Raw genomic sequence first — 17,701 nt, 5'->3', positions numbered from 1 at the left:
CTTCAATTATTTTTCCCTTAAATTGGCTCAATGAATATGCGAAGATGTCCATGTCTATGTTAAGAAAAACTTCATTTATTTTTTGTACGAGTATACTCATATATATCATGCATAACATGAAATGGTTTATATATTCTATTGAAGCTATCCATGGATGATATTTTGGGTACACTCAAATTAATTCGTTTCAAAAGGGAAGGATAGTCAATCATACGATTAAGCAGCTTATACAGTAAAATGCCGCCAGGAGCCTGATTGCGTTTCCATTAGGGAAGATAGTTGAAATAACGTAACCAGTCGTTATAGATATTGAGAAGCCGATCGTTTTGTGTTCTAGCTTTAGGAGATAGACTTTTTAAAAATATTTTTTTGCACCTTTTCAATACATGTAAATTGTTTTCAGGCCAAGTCTCCCTACCTACCCGATATGCACACAAAATTTCATAAAAATCGGTCCAGCCGTTTCGGAGGAGTTTAGCAACAAACACCGCAACATGAGAATTATATATAGATATATACCTATATATATACGTCTTAAATTAAAACGCGAGTAATTAATAATTTAATTATTAAATAATACACCAATAACTTTTTTGCAGGCTTAATTGAATTTGAGATGGAGGATCCTAATGTACCCAGCCATGCCATCATCAAACTGCGAAGCAAACAACTTGTAGATGCACAAGTCAGTGAGTTCGATGTACCTGATATTCCAGCAAAGAAGTAAATTTATTTTTTGACATCATTATATTTTTAAATTATTGACATCAGTAAAAGCTTTTGGTCGAACATATGTATGAGTATTTACATTTACTTTACTTAACTTTCTATTTGTATACAAAATAATAATTAAACGAATCTAATATAATTGTTTAAATATATTAAATAATATTTAAAGTATTTAACCAATTCCATCCAAATTGTCATAAAATGTATTAAAATTAATTAAAGTATGGATTTAATATCCTTATGTTTACTTTTCAACAATTCATTAAAATATAGCCTATGTCACTAAGTGACTATTCCGTAGTTTTTAAGTTTATCCATTACAAAGAAAGAAAAAATCAAATGTGTTTTCTTTTCCGTAATAATACAGATGAATTATTCTTTTTTCTGTTCTTTTATTAATAATTTTTCTCTATAATGACTTATGGGGGGAATTAGGGGTTAAGGTCGGCAACGTGCTCGCGATGCTTCTGGTCTTATCACTTACCATCCGATGGGTCGTACGCTTGTTTGACGACCTATAATAAATATAAAAAAAACTTATTAATTAATCCACATGTTAGAACAGCGACGACCGTTATTTTTTATTTTATTTTTAATTTTTAATTTTTCATAACATAGGTTTATTATTGACGTGAACCTTTATGTTATTTGTGAAAGTCAGTTATAAATAAATAATTTCATACTTTGTACTATCTTATAAAGGTTATAACGGGTCTTTGCGTGGTGTTTAAAATAAAACTCAATTATTTATTATTATGTAATTTAATATATATGTGTAATTTGAAATCCCACTCATTAGCCATATAATGGTCTAGACTAGCAATATGTCATGTTTGAAGACTAGACGGTCACCTGTATTGTTTAATATTTTCTAGTGGGCGTCTTCTATTGTCGGGTAAAAATAACGATGTTTCAATAAAATCCCTTTTTAACCGACTTCAAAAAAAGGAGGAGGTTACTCAATTCGACCGTATATATATATATATATATATATATATATATATATATATATATATATATATATATATATTTTTTTTTTTTTTTTTTTTTTTAATGTATGTTCGGAGATAACTTCTTTGTTTATGAACCGATTTGGATAATTCTTTTTTTGTTGGAAAGGAGATATTCATAGTTTGGTACCATGATAAGGAAACCAGGATCTGATGATGGAATCCCAGAGAAATCGAGGGAAACTTTCAAAAATCGTAAGAGTGACTAGTAAATTTAATCATGTTTTCATTAGGTACTATAAAGCACTACTATTTAATAAAGATCTGGAGTCGATCTGATGATGGAGAAGAAAGATAGTCGAGGGAACTCTTCAACAATTTATAGCAATTACCTGCTTTTTGAACTTAATTCGTTTTTATTGATGAGAACTTTGCACCTGTATGAGTTTTAAGTGCCATTACAGTCTGATGATGGAGACAAAAGTTAGTCGAGGGAACTCTTTAACGATTTATAGCAATTACCTGCTGTTTGAACTTAATTCGTTTCTATTGATGAGAACTTTGCATATATATGAGTTATAAGTGCCATTTCAGTCTGATGATGGAGACGAAAGATAGTCGAGGGTACTCTTCAACGACTTATAGCAATTACCTGCTGTTTGAACTTAATTCGTTTCTATTGATGAGAACTTTGCACCTATATGAGTTACAAATGCCATTACAGCCTGATGATGGAGACGAAAGATAGTCGAGGGAACTCTTTAACGGTTTATAGCAATTACCTGCTGTTTGAACTTAATTCGTTTTTATTGATGAGAACTTTGCATATATATGAGTTATAAGTGCCATTTCAGTCTGATGATGGAGACGAAAGATAGTCGAGGGTACTCTTCAACGACTTATAGCAATTACCTGCTGTTTAAACTTAATTCGTTTCTATTGATGAGAACTTTGCACCTATATGAGTTACAAGTGCCATTAAAGTCTGATGATGGAGACGAAAGATAGTCGAGGGAACTTTTCAACGATTTATTGCAATTACCTGCTGTGCGATCATCTGTGTCGCAGGACCAGGTTTGATGATGGAGCCCATAAACACTCGAGGGAATTTCTCAACAATTTACAGCAGTTACTTTTTGCTGTTTGACGACCGCTTTGATATAATGGTGCATGTGCCGTGTCGGCGATACCTAAACACCGACGGTCGCGGGTTCTATTCCCACTCGGAGTGGATATTTATGTTTATACAAATATTTATTTTCGGTCTCGTTGTTAATCCTTGTGGTTCTCCCAACCTAGCCTCGGAGAACACGCTAGGCTGTCAGTCCCGGTTGTTATTACATACACCTGATAGCGAACTTTACTCATAGTATGTCGACGCGTTAGCGCAGCGGTCACAGCACCGGCTGTTGCGCTGGCGTTAGTGGGTGCAATCCCCGCACAGGACAGACATTTGTATTTGCCATATAGATATTTGTCATGATCTGGGTGTTTGTGCTTGTGTATTATGTATGTTTCCGAACCCCCGACATAAGAGAAAAAGCATCCTTGTTAGGTTAGGTTAGTTCTAGGTTAGGTCTACCCATCACTAAAAATTGTAAAATAAAATAATTTTTAACAAAAAAAAAAAAAAAAAACAAAAATAACAGAATAATAACAGTATTCAACCTAATAGTCAATGAAACAAATTATGAAAGAAAACTGAATACAACTTAAGAGTTGATACTAGAGTAGTTATTGTTTTACTTGGCACCAACTTCAAAATTATAAAATATTTATTTAATCATTTCTGATTAACTAAATCAAAATACGAATTACTTTGTACTAAGTAAATTTATTTTCACTTTTTAGTTTCCTTTTTGAAGTCGGTTTTTTTTTGTTAAAAATTATTTTATATCGTCTAAAAGCCACTCATACTTCGAGATAGTATAACTTATGTATAAAATTTACAAATAATTATAAATTACTAAAATATAGCGTCTACCGAAGTTCTAGATAGTTTAAGGACTGCTTGTATGAAGTGCCAACAAAAAAATACTCGCGGATGCTAGATTTTTTTTATAAAAAAGACACGTAATATTAGGTACAGTCCCGTGAACGTTATTGTTATAAACTAATAAATTAAAAAGTCCATCGAAAAGGTGGTTGACTAATTATAATTTTCTGGGTAAAAAAATATTCGTACTTAGTTTTAATTTTTGATTGATAATTAAAAAAGTTGAACACACTACGTAGATAATAGATATTTACATACATATAGATATATGAAGCTTGATAGACTAATAAAAATAAATATAAGTAATATTTCTTAAATCTTATAAGTACATAAAATGAGCTTAAATTAGCCTCCGGATTTGCGATGATCCAAATGACTCTCAGAGTGTTCGATAGAAGCAGGCGGAAGATATTCTTTCTATTTGTGCATCCAAAATATAAATTAACCATCCATCTAGTGCTATTTTGCTGAAAAAATGTCCCTCAACAAAGTTGCTGCCATGTTTCAAGGGAAGTTTCAAAACTGACTGGCTATACGTTCAACTCTCCAGACTATAAAATTGAATTTTCCTACACATAAAATTAGCTCCATTGTTAACTAGTTTAAGCGGACGTACGACGTAACAAAATTTCTCTTATAATTTCTACTGCATAAAAGCTAATTATTTTTAACTTTATCTTAGCAATGGTCTGGTATTAACATTGCAAGTGTGACTCTTATTTAACAAAATCATACCAAAAGATTAGTTAATAGAAGTTTAAGGAAGTCAGATAGTTAATTGTAGGTCAATGAATACTGGTAGTATTTTTATACTGTTATTAAGTAAACCTTGAAAGATTTCGATATCTCCCAATTTAGCTCCCTATACATACTTTTAATTTTAGTAATCTTCGATAATGCGTATTTTTAGTTGACTATGTTATTGTTCACCTATATACGTTGTTTTATTTGTCAATTATTGTAATTGAAGTCGGTTTTATTTTCGTTATAAACACACAATTTCCGCAAATATCTTCTATAACTTAGGTAATCAAATAAAAAAAAAAAAAAATAAGCATCAAATATTTAGCAATTTATTTTTATTTCTGTAGAAGATTAATACAAATGCAACGTGTAATTAATATGACTTTATTACATACAGGACATAGTAACTTAACCTAAGTATCAAATTTCCCTTATGAAAAGGAAACAAAAATAGCTTTTGTCGCCATAAGATCATTACACACTTAACGATCTTCAAATAAATATTATTAACAATAACGAAATACACAAAAAAAAAAGAAAGTTGTGGTTAAAAATTTTCATCTTAACATTAGGTACATTACAAGCTGAAGTAATATATTTAGTGTTATTCAACAACCTTAACTAAATCACAATATTTAATTAGCATCTCTGGGTAGACATTATTTTCCTAATATATTCTTGGCTTTATTAAATACTTCAATAAATAAAGTAGTGTAAAATTCTAGTATAGAAGTGAAAAAAAAAACCGGAGGAAAAGACTTTAAAATTTAAAGTCATATCCAAGCCAAAAAAACACAACAGTATGACTATGAAATTATCAGGACAAACACGAGACAGCCAATCGTGTGTACCGAAATCACCACATGCCACCTAATCACAACATTTATGGCTGTATCTATTTATAGCGCGGTTCATAGACATAGCCTAATGAAGCTTAATTCAATCCATGGCTTTTCATCGCTAAGGTATTCATGGATATTATAATAAACTTTTCAGGTGTATATATACTACTATATATACTAGCTGTGCCCGCGTCTTCGTCCGCGTGGAATTTAACAAAATAATTACTGTTCAATACGTTATAAAATAAAATAAAATCTAAAATAAAAGAAGCCTAAGTTACCCCTTATTACATCAGCTATCTACTGGTGAAAATCTCGTCAAAATCGGTCCAGTCGTTTCAGACATTAGCCGGAACAAACAGACAGACGGACAGATACACACAGATTTTAATATTATAAACAGATACTCCAATTTAATTTGTTTGTATAAATTATTAAATCACAAAGCCGGTTGCTGGGCGCTAAGCTCGAGAGAGGCTGAATCAATTCAAGACCTTTTCTTAAGATTTTTAATAAATTAATAATAATAATAATAATAATAATAATACGACACCCTGACAGAGGAGTCCGTACAACTATGACGCACCATTGCGTGCATCACCAAATGTCGTCGGTCATGAGACTGTACATCCCGCGGAAGTGTGGTGGTCTGGGTATGTTAAGCGCTAAGACCATGCAGAGCCGCGAGGTGTGCAGCCTCAGGACCTACTTAGAAACGAGACGTGACAACGCTATGCATGGTGGGTGATTTTGTGGGGACAAAGCAGCAAGCTGGATCACTACAAACTGCACCAAGAAATGTACAACAAGTTCCTTTTTTATCTGTGAAGCTATCCGACGCGTAAATATTAGCCATTTTTCCAAGGAGGCCGTGATGTGTATCAACACGAAAGTAACCAGTAACTAGAGATAAAAATGCAAAAAAGTGATTTAAATTTCAGTATTGAATGATAATAATCTTTTACGTAATGGCGACAAGTAAACTTATTATGTGTGAAGTGACTGAAATATGTTCGAGTGAACAGATTATGATAATGTTGTGTGATCCCGCGTTACAATGACATGCATTTATTAAAATCGCCGGTGTAAATAAGGAGAACATGCGTGGCGGCTTTCAGTCGTGACTCATAAATATTCAACCAGTTTTAAAATTTATGTCAGAACATATAACACATACTTAAATGCCCTTCCGGCTTCCGTTTTTCCAACTAACTATAACTTGGATATCTTATCCATCTTAGGCTGCATCTTCACTTATCATCAGGTGAGTCTAGTCTATATATTAAAAAAAAGTACCTTATGAGACTTAAGTTAATATTTTGTTTCAAATACAAACTAAGTGTGAAATATATATACATAGAAAAATGAGCATAAGCGCTGGCTTGATTTCTTATATTTGTTAAATGTCTGTATCACCTCTTAGCTTAGAAAATAAGCTCAATGAGGTTGTTTGTATATCAATTCACATTCGTTTTAATAATAAATGGTGTTCTTTATTAGGTTAGGTTAGGTTTTAAAAGTAAAGTGGGGTCGGCGGCCGATAGTCGGGGGACTTCGGCCGGCCGGACGACACGACCCCATACGTCTGAGGGGTGGCCTTGTTGTGAGCGAGGCCACCCCACTATCATGCCGGGGCCCGGAAGCTTTGTCCGGACCTACCGCTGAGGCGAGGTGGCGAATGCTAGCGCTAACACGTGGTGGTTTTTAGTCAGTAGGAGTCTGACATAACTGAAGGTTTTATATATATTTTGTAAATAGAACACATTCCTATGACATATTACTTGACTCTGTAAATTTTTCTAAGACTTATGTATGTTGGATAAGAAGTAAACACGGCTCAAATATGATATAAATAGTTTTATTTAATATATATTCCAACATTTGGTAGCAGAGCGTGGTTCATGATTGTAGAAGTGAAAAGTCGCACGTAAACTCAAAAATAATCGAGTATGATGACGTCTACAAATTATCGGATCGAACCGCTGAAAAAGGATAACTACGATACGTGGTGCGTACAAGCTCAAGCCATCCTTATTAAAAATGAGTTGTGGAAATATGTAACAGGCGAAGTCGCCGATAAAAAACAGGACATGATGGCGAAGGCTGAGATATTACTTCTCATGTCACCTAATGAGCTAAAGCAAGTAAGTGGCTGCACTACTTCAAAAGAGGTGTGGGATAAGTTGAAGTCTATCCACCAAAGCTCTGGGCCTGCACGAAAAGCCGGTTTGTTAAAACAATTAGTTTTAAAAAAGATGACAGCACATGAAGATGTTCGGGATCACCTTAATAATTTCATGGATATTGTAGACAAATTGCAAAACATGGAAGTAAGTATTCACCCAGAACTGCTGAGTATTATGATGCTTTATAGTTTACCAACCTCCTACGAAAACTTTAGAATAGCGATAGAATCGAGGGATGTTTTACCGAACCCTGAAGATTTAAAAATCAAAATCATTGAAGAGAGTGACGCTCGACAGAGTTGCACAAGCAGAGAGGTTGAAGGTGCATTTTATAATAAGAATAAAAAATATTCTAAAACGAATTCTACTGAACTAATATGTTTTAAATGCAAAAAGAAGGGGCATAAGGCATCTGAGTGCTGGTCGAAAGGTAAATTTATCAAAAGAAACGGAAAAGATTCTTCTGTTGAGAAGCCGAAAAGCTTCGGCATATTACCGACTTTTTTGCATAGCACAGCTAAAGAAAATAATAATAAATGGTGCTTAGATAGTGGGTGCTCATCCCATATGACAGGAGTGAAAGAGAATTTTTCTAATATACACGATGAAAAAGGTTCTCTTAAACTAGCATCAAATAATCACACAACAGATATAGCAGGTAAAGGAAAAGTTGAAATAAAAATAAAAAATATGCAGTATAACCTCCTTGATACATTGTATGTACCAGAATTATCAGTGAATCTACTATCTGTGGGAAAAATTACTGATAAAGGAAATACAGTTTTGTTTAATAAAAATAAAGCATTTATTATAGATGACAAAGGGGAGGTTTTAGTTACGGCTGTCAGAGAAAATGGACTCTATTATCTGCAAGTTGAAAATGTCAATAAAAATGTCATTGAAAATGCTAATTTAGTACCTGGAAAAGAAAATAATATCCTGAGATGGCACCGGAAACTCGGTCATATAAATGAAAGTGACTTAAAACTACTATCAAGGAATAAACTGCTGCGCGGATTAATAATTAACAATGATGAAAAATTAGGTAATTGCGAAACTTGTATTAAAGGGAAAATGACAGTTTTACCGTTTCATACACATGAAGCATTGAAATCTACAAGGCCTTTACAAATAATACACACTGATGTCTGTGGGCCTATGCGTTGTGAAACTATTGCTGGAAATAAATATTTCGTCACTTTTACCGATGATTTTACAAGATACGGTTACGTATATTTTATGAAAAATAAAAGTGAAGTATTGAATAAGTTTAAACAGTACAAGACCGAGGTAGAAAATCAAATGAAAGAAAAAATACAATTTTTACAGTCGGATAATGGAACCGAATATTGTAATAATGATTTTAATGAATTTTTAAAGGAACATGGTATTCAGAGAAGGCTGTCCGCGCCTTATACGCCTCAACAAAATGGTCTAAGTGAGAGAAAAAATAGATCACTACTCGACAAAGCAAGATGTTTATTAATTGAAGGTAATATCCCAGAATTATTTAATTAATAGTAGCCCGGCAAAAGCATTGAAAGGTGAGACGCCATATCAAAAATGGGCTGGTCGTATACCTTCAGGAAATCACCTACATGTTTTCGGTGCAAAGGCTTTTGTTCTCAATAAGAAAAGGCAGGGAAAATTTACACCCAAGGCAGAAGAAGGTATTTTTATGGGATATGCATCAAATGCCAAAGCATTTAGAATATATTTGCCTAAAAAGAAAGATGTTATTGTCAGTAGGGATGTGAAAGTTTTAGAAATGTTTTATTACGATAAACAAATTGAGGTAGTAGAATTGAAACGTGAGGAACCTGAAATAGAAATAAATATTTTTGAAAACAATAAAGAAAAAGATTTAACTGCTCAAAAGGATGCTGAAAATAACTTACCCGTCTTAGTAGAAAAAGAAACCAGAGAAATTAAGATAATGGATCAAAGTGTAGAGAATTCACATTCTGAACCCGAAATTTATGATTCATGTCCTGAAGAAGAACCAGATCAAATTATACTTGACAGGCACGAAAGACCTAAAAGAGTTAGAAAGCAACCAGATTGGTTTAAAAGTTATTTTTTAGGAGATGACTATGAAGAAGTTCTTAACAACCAACAAAGTAACGAGTATAATTATAGTTGTGACGAGGAAGCCTACTCAGAAATGGATGATGAATGGCATGAAGCTATCAAGTCAGAAATGATGTCACATGTAAAAAATGGTACATGGAAAATTAAAGCTAAAGATAAAAGTAGAAATGTTATTGATTTTAAGATGATTCTGAAAGATAAAGGACAGAGAAAGAAAGCTCGCCTCGTAGCAAGGGGGTTTAGCCAGAGACCAGGAATGGATTATAATGAGACGTGGGCACCTGTTGCAAAGTTGAGTTCACTAAGATTACTACTAGCAGTAGCTGTAGAAGAAGATCTTTCGTTGAATCAGATGGATGTCACAACTGCATATTTAAATGGTGATTTGGATGAGGAAATTCAAATGAAAGCACCAGAATATTTAGAAAAATATTTAATTGAAATTATAAACGATGAAAGTAGCAATCAAAATTCAAACTTATTAGTTAAAGCAAAGAGAATGTTAGAAGACCTAAGGAATGTAAAAGGAGAAAAGGTCTGTGAATTAAAAAAGGCATTATATGGTTTGAAACAATCTGGAAGACAATGGTTCAAAAAGTTGGACACAGAATTAAAATCTTTTGGTTTCGAACCGTCACCGGCAGACCCTTGTATGTATTCTTTTAAAGAAGGAGGAGATAAAATATTAATTTGTCTTTACGTTGACGATTTAATGATTGCGTATACATCAGAAAAGAAGTTACAAAAGGTAAAGAATTTTCTCACAACGAAGTTTGATATGAAAGACTTGGGAAAACCATCTGAATTTTTAGGTATACAAGTTAATATAAAACAGGGAAAAATTAAGATATCGCAAGAAAATTATATTAAGAAAGTTCTTTGTAAATATAAGATGGAGGACTGTAAACCAGTGAGTACACCCATAGAAGCACGATTAAAATTAGATAAAAAAGAAAATAAAGTAGAAAACTTACCGTATCAGAATTTGATTGGAACATTGATGTTTCTTGCTGTGGCTACCAGGCCAGATATAATGTTTGCTGTTAGTTATTTATCACAATTTAATAATTACTACGGTGAAGAACATTTTAAATGTGCGAAACGGGTACTAAGGTATTTAAAAGGAACTTTACAGCTCGGAATAATTTACGAGAAAACTGAATGTCCCATTTATGGATTTGCAGATGCAGATTGGGCATCGTGTACACTTGACAGACGATCCTACACAGGATATTGTTTCAAATTAGCTGGCGGATGCATTAGCTGGGAATCAAGGAAACAAAGAACAGTAGCCTTGTCTACAGCCGAGGCGGAGTACATGGCATTAACAGAAGCCGTAAAGGAGGCTATACATTTAAAAATGTTGTGGAATAGCATTGCCTGTAAACAACAAAATAGTGTACTTATATATAGCGACAGTCAAGCGGCAATACAGATGTGCAAGAATGAAATTGTGAGCAATAGAACCAAGCATATTGATTTGAGAACGCATTTCATTCGACAGCACGTTAAGGAGAAAACAGTTTATATTATTTATGTGAATACAGAGAGGATGGAAGCTGATATTTTAACTAAAGGGCTGCCATCCCAAAGATTGGAGAATCTGATCAATAGTATAGGAATGCGTTAGGAGGAGTGAAGGTTTTATATATATTTTGTAAATAGAACACATTCCTATGACATATTATTTGACTCTGTAAATTTTTCTAAGACTTATGTATGTTGGATAAGAAGTAAACACGGCTCAAATATGATATAAATAGTTTTATTTAATATATATTCCAACATTAACCCTCTGGCGCCCCCGCGCTGGAGGGTATCCATGATGGATTTTCCCCACGTAAAAAAAAAGGTTTTAAAAGTAAATGCTTATGCAACATTAATTTTTAACATTAATTTCTAATTCCTTTTGAAAAGGGGTTCCCTAAAATTTAGTTATTGAAAAAGACGTATCACTATCTTATTAGGTGTCTATTATATAGAATTGTGTCGTATGAAAGTACTTGATAATTGCGTTGTTGTTAATTATTAGTTAGTTACATCAACGATTACTGTGTAGTAAGTCAAGCTCAACATTTAGTTGTAGCATTAAGTTGGAAATTTGAATATAAAAGTCATTTCCGGTATGTTTTGATACTTGTGAATATTTGTCTATTCAATCACGTAATTTTGCTGGTGTTCTGAAGTTATAATAAATGACTCTGGCGCTATTGTTATCATATCCAATCTCGATGTTATCGTGACTGGTCCAGCCGTGTTAAAGCCATTGAAACTAAAAGGTGAGCTCGCAGCTTTTAGTGCTCGTAGTTGTTTTAAATATAAAAATTAATAACTGTTACGTTCCTCTTACATGATATAGCTGGACGTGGCGGAAGCTAGAGTAAATTTATTTGATGCATTAAATTTCGTACGTTCCACATGGACGTCTCTTGAAAGTTTATTAAAATAGAGCCCGGTGCTGTCGGTTTTCTATCCCGTCAAACGAGACATATTTTGAATGTAATTAAAATAATAGTTAACTATCGTTCTTTCAGTGACAAACTTTAAATTTCCTAATTAAAAAAAAAAAAAAAAAACGTTTTAGGATAATTTAGTTTACGACTTTTAGTTTATGACTGCTCGATGATTTTTAAAAGTTAATATCGTGTTCTATATTTGACTGCTGCAGCTGTGTCCGCGAGGAATTTAACAAAAAAGTTATTTTTCAGTTCGCTGAATTTTAACCCTCCGTTGGTCGCGTGGGGTCTTTGAAAGCCCATGTGTTACAGAAATGTAAAATGTTAACATTTAAAACCATCTCAGCGATTCAATATTTTGGGTACCCTCCTAATTTGGATTATACTTGCTGCGTATACCCATTAACTTCAGTTCGTGTGTAAGTGGCGTAAGATACAAACGTGTTTTGTGCGTACGGGCTTTGAAAGACCCCACGCGACTAACCGCGTAAGTAAAATTTAATTGATTTTTTTAGTTTAGATTTCATTTGTAACATATTTTTATGTATTTTTTTTTGTTATTTTAAATTTAATTAACTGGTTAAATGGACGAAGAACAACAACGTCATATATCAAGCTGGTTAGATGATGAAAATAACGATGTTTACGGTGGTAGTAATGATGAAGATGCGGTATATATCCGGATAAAAGGAGTAAGCATAACACTGATTCTGAGCAGAAATGTGAAGATGAATCTACAGAAGAATATGAGGTATCTCGGGACGAACTGCTCGAGAATTGGGAATCTTTGCGTGAGCATCGTCAGGTTCTGGAATCGTTGGACGAACAGCATGTGTTTGTGGAATCGAATAAACAACACATAGATTTGAAAAGTTCGTACAGAGATGATGATGAAGAGCCATTGATAAATATATTGTCACAAAAGTTTTTCATCGTCAAAAAGAGGGAGAGAAATGGGACCTACAAAATAAGTTGCAAATTGATTGATAAATTGCAAAGTGACATAAAAAAAAGAAAAAAAATGAGGAAGATACCTTTGCATTCATTGTCCAAGATCATCAGATCGAAAATTCAAATCTGTATGCCATTATTGTAAGGGTAACATATGCCTAACACGTATTAAAACGGTATACACCGACTGTGTCCAAAAAGATAATCGGTAAAAAAATGACTGACTTCAATTGGTAAAAGTTTATGTTTTTTTTTGTTGGTGTTTTTCAAATTTTACGTAACTGTCTTTGTTATTTTAGTGTTATTGTATATAGATTTATTAAAAGGAGAAGTGCCTGCATTTAGTTACATTAAAACATTTTTTTTTTGTGATTGTGATCTCAAGGAGAGATATTTAGGTTCCTACTTTTAGAGTGTAAGTTGAAGGCAGATATAAGAATATTTTTACATAACTCGTTGTAGTTATATTGTAATTAGGTTTATTACCAATAATTTGCTAAGATAGTTAAGAAAATTTAATTAGATAGTTGTTTTTTAAGCTATTTATTTTTGGGGTCTTGAGAGACCCCACGCGACCAACCGCGTAAACAAAAAATGCGCGACCGACCGAAGGTTAAATTAAATACATTTCTAAAATAAAAGTAATCTAAGTTACTCCTTATTACATCAGCTATCTGCCAGTTAAAGTCCCGTCAAAATCAGTCCAGCCGTTTCAGAGATTAGCCGGAACAAACAGATAGACAGACAGACAAACAGACAAAATTATGCATGACATATTAAATGTAACAATTATTTTACTTGCAACTATCTATGGGCGAAGAGTTATAAAAACATAGTAAAAAGTTATGAAAATATAATAAAATGCACTCTATGTTTTTTACTCTGAATTGAATCATTCTCTTAATAACTTTTATTATTATATAATTTTATTTTGAAGTAATTAATTATGATTGATTGTTCGATCTTCTACTACTGTAATACTCTTTGTAATTAAAAATTATTTTGTACTTTTTAGTTCGATTAGCGTGATACTTTTTACCTTTTTAGTTCGAAAGCGTAGTTTTTTTAAACTATAATTTTTTATATTAAACCTTCTAGTAACATAATGTAGCCGATAGAAATACTTCGAGCAATTAGTTTACTACATTAATCGGTTTTAAATTATTCTGTTCTGTCAAACTGAGAAACTTAAAAGCTACCTAAACTAAAAATTTAAGACTACCATAATAATCTGGTACATGTAATTTTCTTCCGAAATATTTGCACCTTATATTCATTTTGTTAAGGTTGAAACAAAAAATGTTTTTCTCTACCAATATGTAAAATAAGACTTTCCTTACTTTTAGATAGCGACAGATTTTCGACTTAAAAATTATACAATTGCGACATTGATTCTTTCACCAACTTTGATTCTTAAACAACAAAATCTTACTACACTCGACTTTCGACCTTGTTATTTGTTATGTCTTTAACACACTTAATACGTCTCCTTAATCATATACCTGACTTTTTAACGTTTTGTTATTTAATTAAAAAAAAAAAAACTCATTATATGATTTCGTATAACTGTTATTAAAATTTTACGCAAGCTTTTAAGGATTAGGTTTTAAGTTTATTAGCATTTTCAGAGATTAACTAATATAATAGCAGTTTAATTATTGACATTTATTTATTTTCAAGTTCAATTTTTCTTCAAAAAGTCCTTTATACTCGCGATCAACAAACAAAACTACCATTCTTTCTATAGCATGATATGCTAAAACGCGGTTTTTGGAAATATTTTTGGATGACCGTCGCTTTCGCGGTTTTAGCTTTTTATAATTTAAAGCATTTTTATTAGATCAATCACTCAGCTGATCTCATGGGACGATGCCAACTGATATAAAGAGCCTCTACGCACGAAATCTTATTTTCGATTTTTATAGGTACGCAGTAATCGTAGTATCACCGATGATATGTTTGCTACGAATGGAAAACAAACTTGCGGTCGTTAGCGCTAAAACAACTTTTCGTACCGGTGATATGCTTGTTGCCAGACTGGTTGTTTTCACATTGTAAAAAAAATTAGAAACAGTCACATTCTTTGCCTTTTTTAAAGCTTTAATGGTACTTGGACAAGTAGAATTGATAGTTATTCTGGAAGATTTTTTTGATATGAAACATCTATAGGCGAGGGTAAACCTGATTGTTTGCATGGCAATACAAGCCGTAGCGACGCATCGCCACGCTATATGATGGAATATATGTACTATACTATCTAAGGGATGAACGCTATATTGGTAAAGAATGTTAGGGATGAATATCGAAGGACGAAGAGCGATCGGCAGGCCAAAAAAGCGATGGATGAATTGTGTAAGTGAGGACATGAGATAGGAAGGAGTAAGCGCTGAAGTGACGAATAATAGAGAGGAATTGAAGAGGAAAACACGTTGTGCTGGCCCTACATAAGGGCAGGAAGATGATGAGTTATAGGGATTTTAAAGAAATTTTTGAATTAAAATTTTTTGTATGCTGCCAGCCGCCACGTGACGGATCTCATTTTTTTACTAGTTTTGTTATTGACAAGGCTTGCTGGACATGACTCAATTAAAAAAAAAATGTTATACGCGAATTAGTTACCTATTAATATGTACATTCATATTGTGTTTCGGTTTATTGTTAATAATAATAATAATAATAATAATAAATACTCTTTATTGTACACCACAAAGAAACATTACAAATAAGTGATACATGAAAAAAAAGATGTACAAAGGCGGTCTTATCGCTAAGAGCGATTTCTTCCAGGCAACCTTTGGGCATAGTACATAGCGAAGAAAAAGAGAAGCGGGAGGGAAGTGTACAAACAGTTGATAAAGAATTGGCGTATAGTTAACAAGCAGTATGATATTAACAGAAGTAAATATACATATACACATACATATACACACAATATACATACACATACATATATACAAATAAATATATACATATATACTACATAAACAAATACTACATAATATATATATATTTATGAAGCTGATAATGATATTTCTACATAATGATTGTTTCTACATAAGGAAAAACAAATTTTTAATAATGGAAATTATTTCATAACAGTCTGAAAATTCAAATCGATTAACTCTTCTTTAATAAAGTAGTTAAATATTTATTACTTTTTACAAAACAGTTTGCTTATAAATATAAACATTTTCCTTATTTTACATAACATTCTTTATCATCAACACAAATAAATACAATTTGAGTGTCTGTTTCTAATATTAAAATAACCGCTCTTTATTAAACGCAGGTGCGTACACGGTACATATACCATAATAAAAAAAATACAATTTTTGTCTGTCTGTCTGCCTGTTTGTTCCGGCTAATCTCTGAAACGACTGGAACAATAACTATTTTGTAAAATTCAACATGGACGAAGTCGCGGGCACAGCTGTTAGTAAATAAATAACAATTTTCACGAACAAATAAGAAATATTGAGTTCGCATCACTGTTTCGGCAAAATACGCATTAAGTCGTAGGCGGTAAGGGCACGTTAACATTTTGTGGTGATGTTGTTTGTGTCGGATTGTAAGACTAAAACAGGTTTTTTGTGTGTAAAGTTAATTAACAATATTTGAATTATATAAAACCGTGACATGAAGCAACCTCAAAATAAATAAATAAAATGAGACCTCCTATTGAAGTCGTTTCACTGAGAGCAGAAAATACAGAGCTACATATGTACGAGTATATCCATGGCAAAAGTGTTGAATTACCCTCGACGCTTATCAAATTTTGTAAAAAAAAAAAATAATATACGACGTCAAAGTGTTCCAGTGCAGCGCCGACTTGCCTTCAGAGCTTATCGCTAGCCGACCCTCTGTTTGATCAGGATTCCAGCATGACGTCAAAACTTTGAGTCCTTTTAGCGGGGATATTTTTTAACAGAAGTGTACCTACCATTGCAAAATACATTTTTAGCCTTTGACAGCCACTCTTTTAAAGGTGAGTAAACGCAATTATTATTGATATTAACGATATTTTATATTCAAGGGATGACAGATGTCACGTGATCACGTTATTTGCAACGTTACTAAACTATCGGGAATCTTATTATAACGGTAATGGTAAATCTATACGTATACGTGAAGCCAAAACTGTACTCCTTTTTACGAAGGGTGCGCGGACGGGCAGTATGAAATTTCGAATTTCGTGCTCTGAGCTAGTATAAATAATAATGCTTATCTGTGTTTTTAAAGTACTAGCTGTGCCACGTGGCTTCACACGCGTTAATTAGAAGAAAAAATCTTATACTTAGCCTTTCTCGGTAGATGGACTTATCCCCATTTATTTATTTCACTTGATCATTACTTTACTGCGATGTTATTTTAAAACTGGGATTTCTCCTAAGATATTCATTGAAATTGAATAATATAAATGGCATCGGTATGATGTAAAACATTAAATTGATGTATTTTGTTTTAAATTAAATACTCGTGATGAATAACGTCTTAATTTTGATAAGGATTAATATTTAATATCATGTTTGTAAAAAACACCTTCGCAGATAATGCATTATTTTAAACCAAATGGTTAACATAAAAAAAACACAGACTTAATTGAAAATCACTACATAGTATAAAACAAAGTATCGCTTCCGGCTGTCTGTAGATATACTTGGATCTTTAAAACTACGCAACGGATTTTGATACGGTTTTCTTTAGTAAATAGAGTGATTCCAAAGAAAGGTTTATATGTATAACACATGTATAATAT

At 32.6% G+C, this 17,701-nt stretch overlaps 1 protein-coding gene across 1 annotated transcript in view; it reads left to right on the top strand.

Moving 5' to 3' along the window:
• Positions 1 to 793, top strand: part of LOC123668950 — a 41,078-nt gene extending 40,285 nt beyond the window's left edge. The window contains exon 11 of the mRNA XM_045602641.1: positions 600 to 793. Coding sequence (XP_045458597.1) covers positions 600 to 727 — 128 coding nt within the window. The 3' untranslated portion in view covers positions 728 to 793. The remainder of the gene's footprint in view (positions 1 to 599) is intronic.
• Positions 794 to 17,701: the final 16,908 nt, after the last annotated feature.

The sequence above is a fragment of the Melitaea cinxia genome, chromosome Z, assembly GCF_905220565.1.
Source record: "Melitaea cinxia chromosome Z, ilMelCinx1.1, whole genome shotgun sequence".
NCBI classification, from domain to species: domain Eukaryota; kingdom Metazoa; phylum Arthropoda; class Insecta; order Lepidoptera; family Nymphalidae; genus Melitaea; species Melitaea cinxia.
Note: the sequence above shows the minus strand (reverse complement) of the source record. Positions and strands in the feature narration are given on the sequence as shown.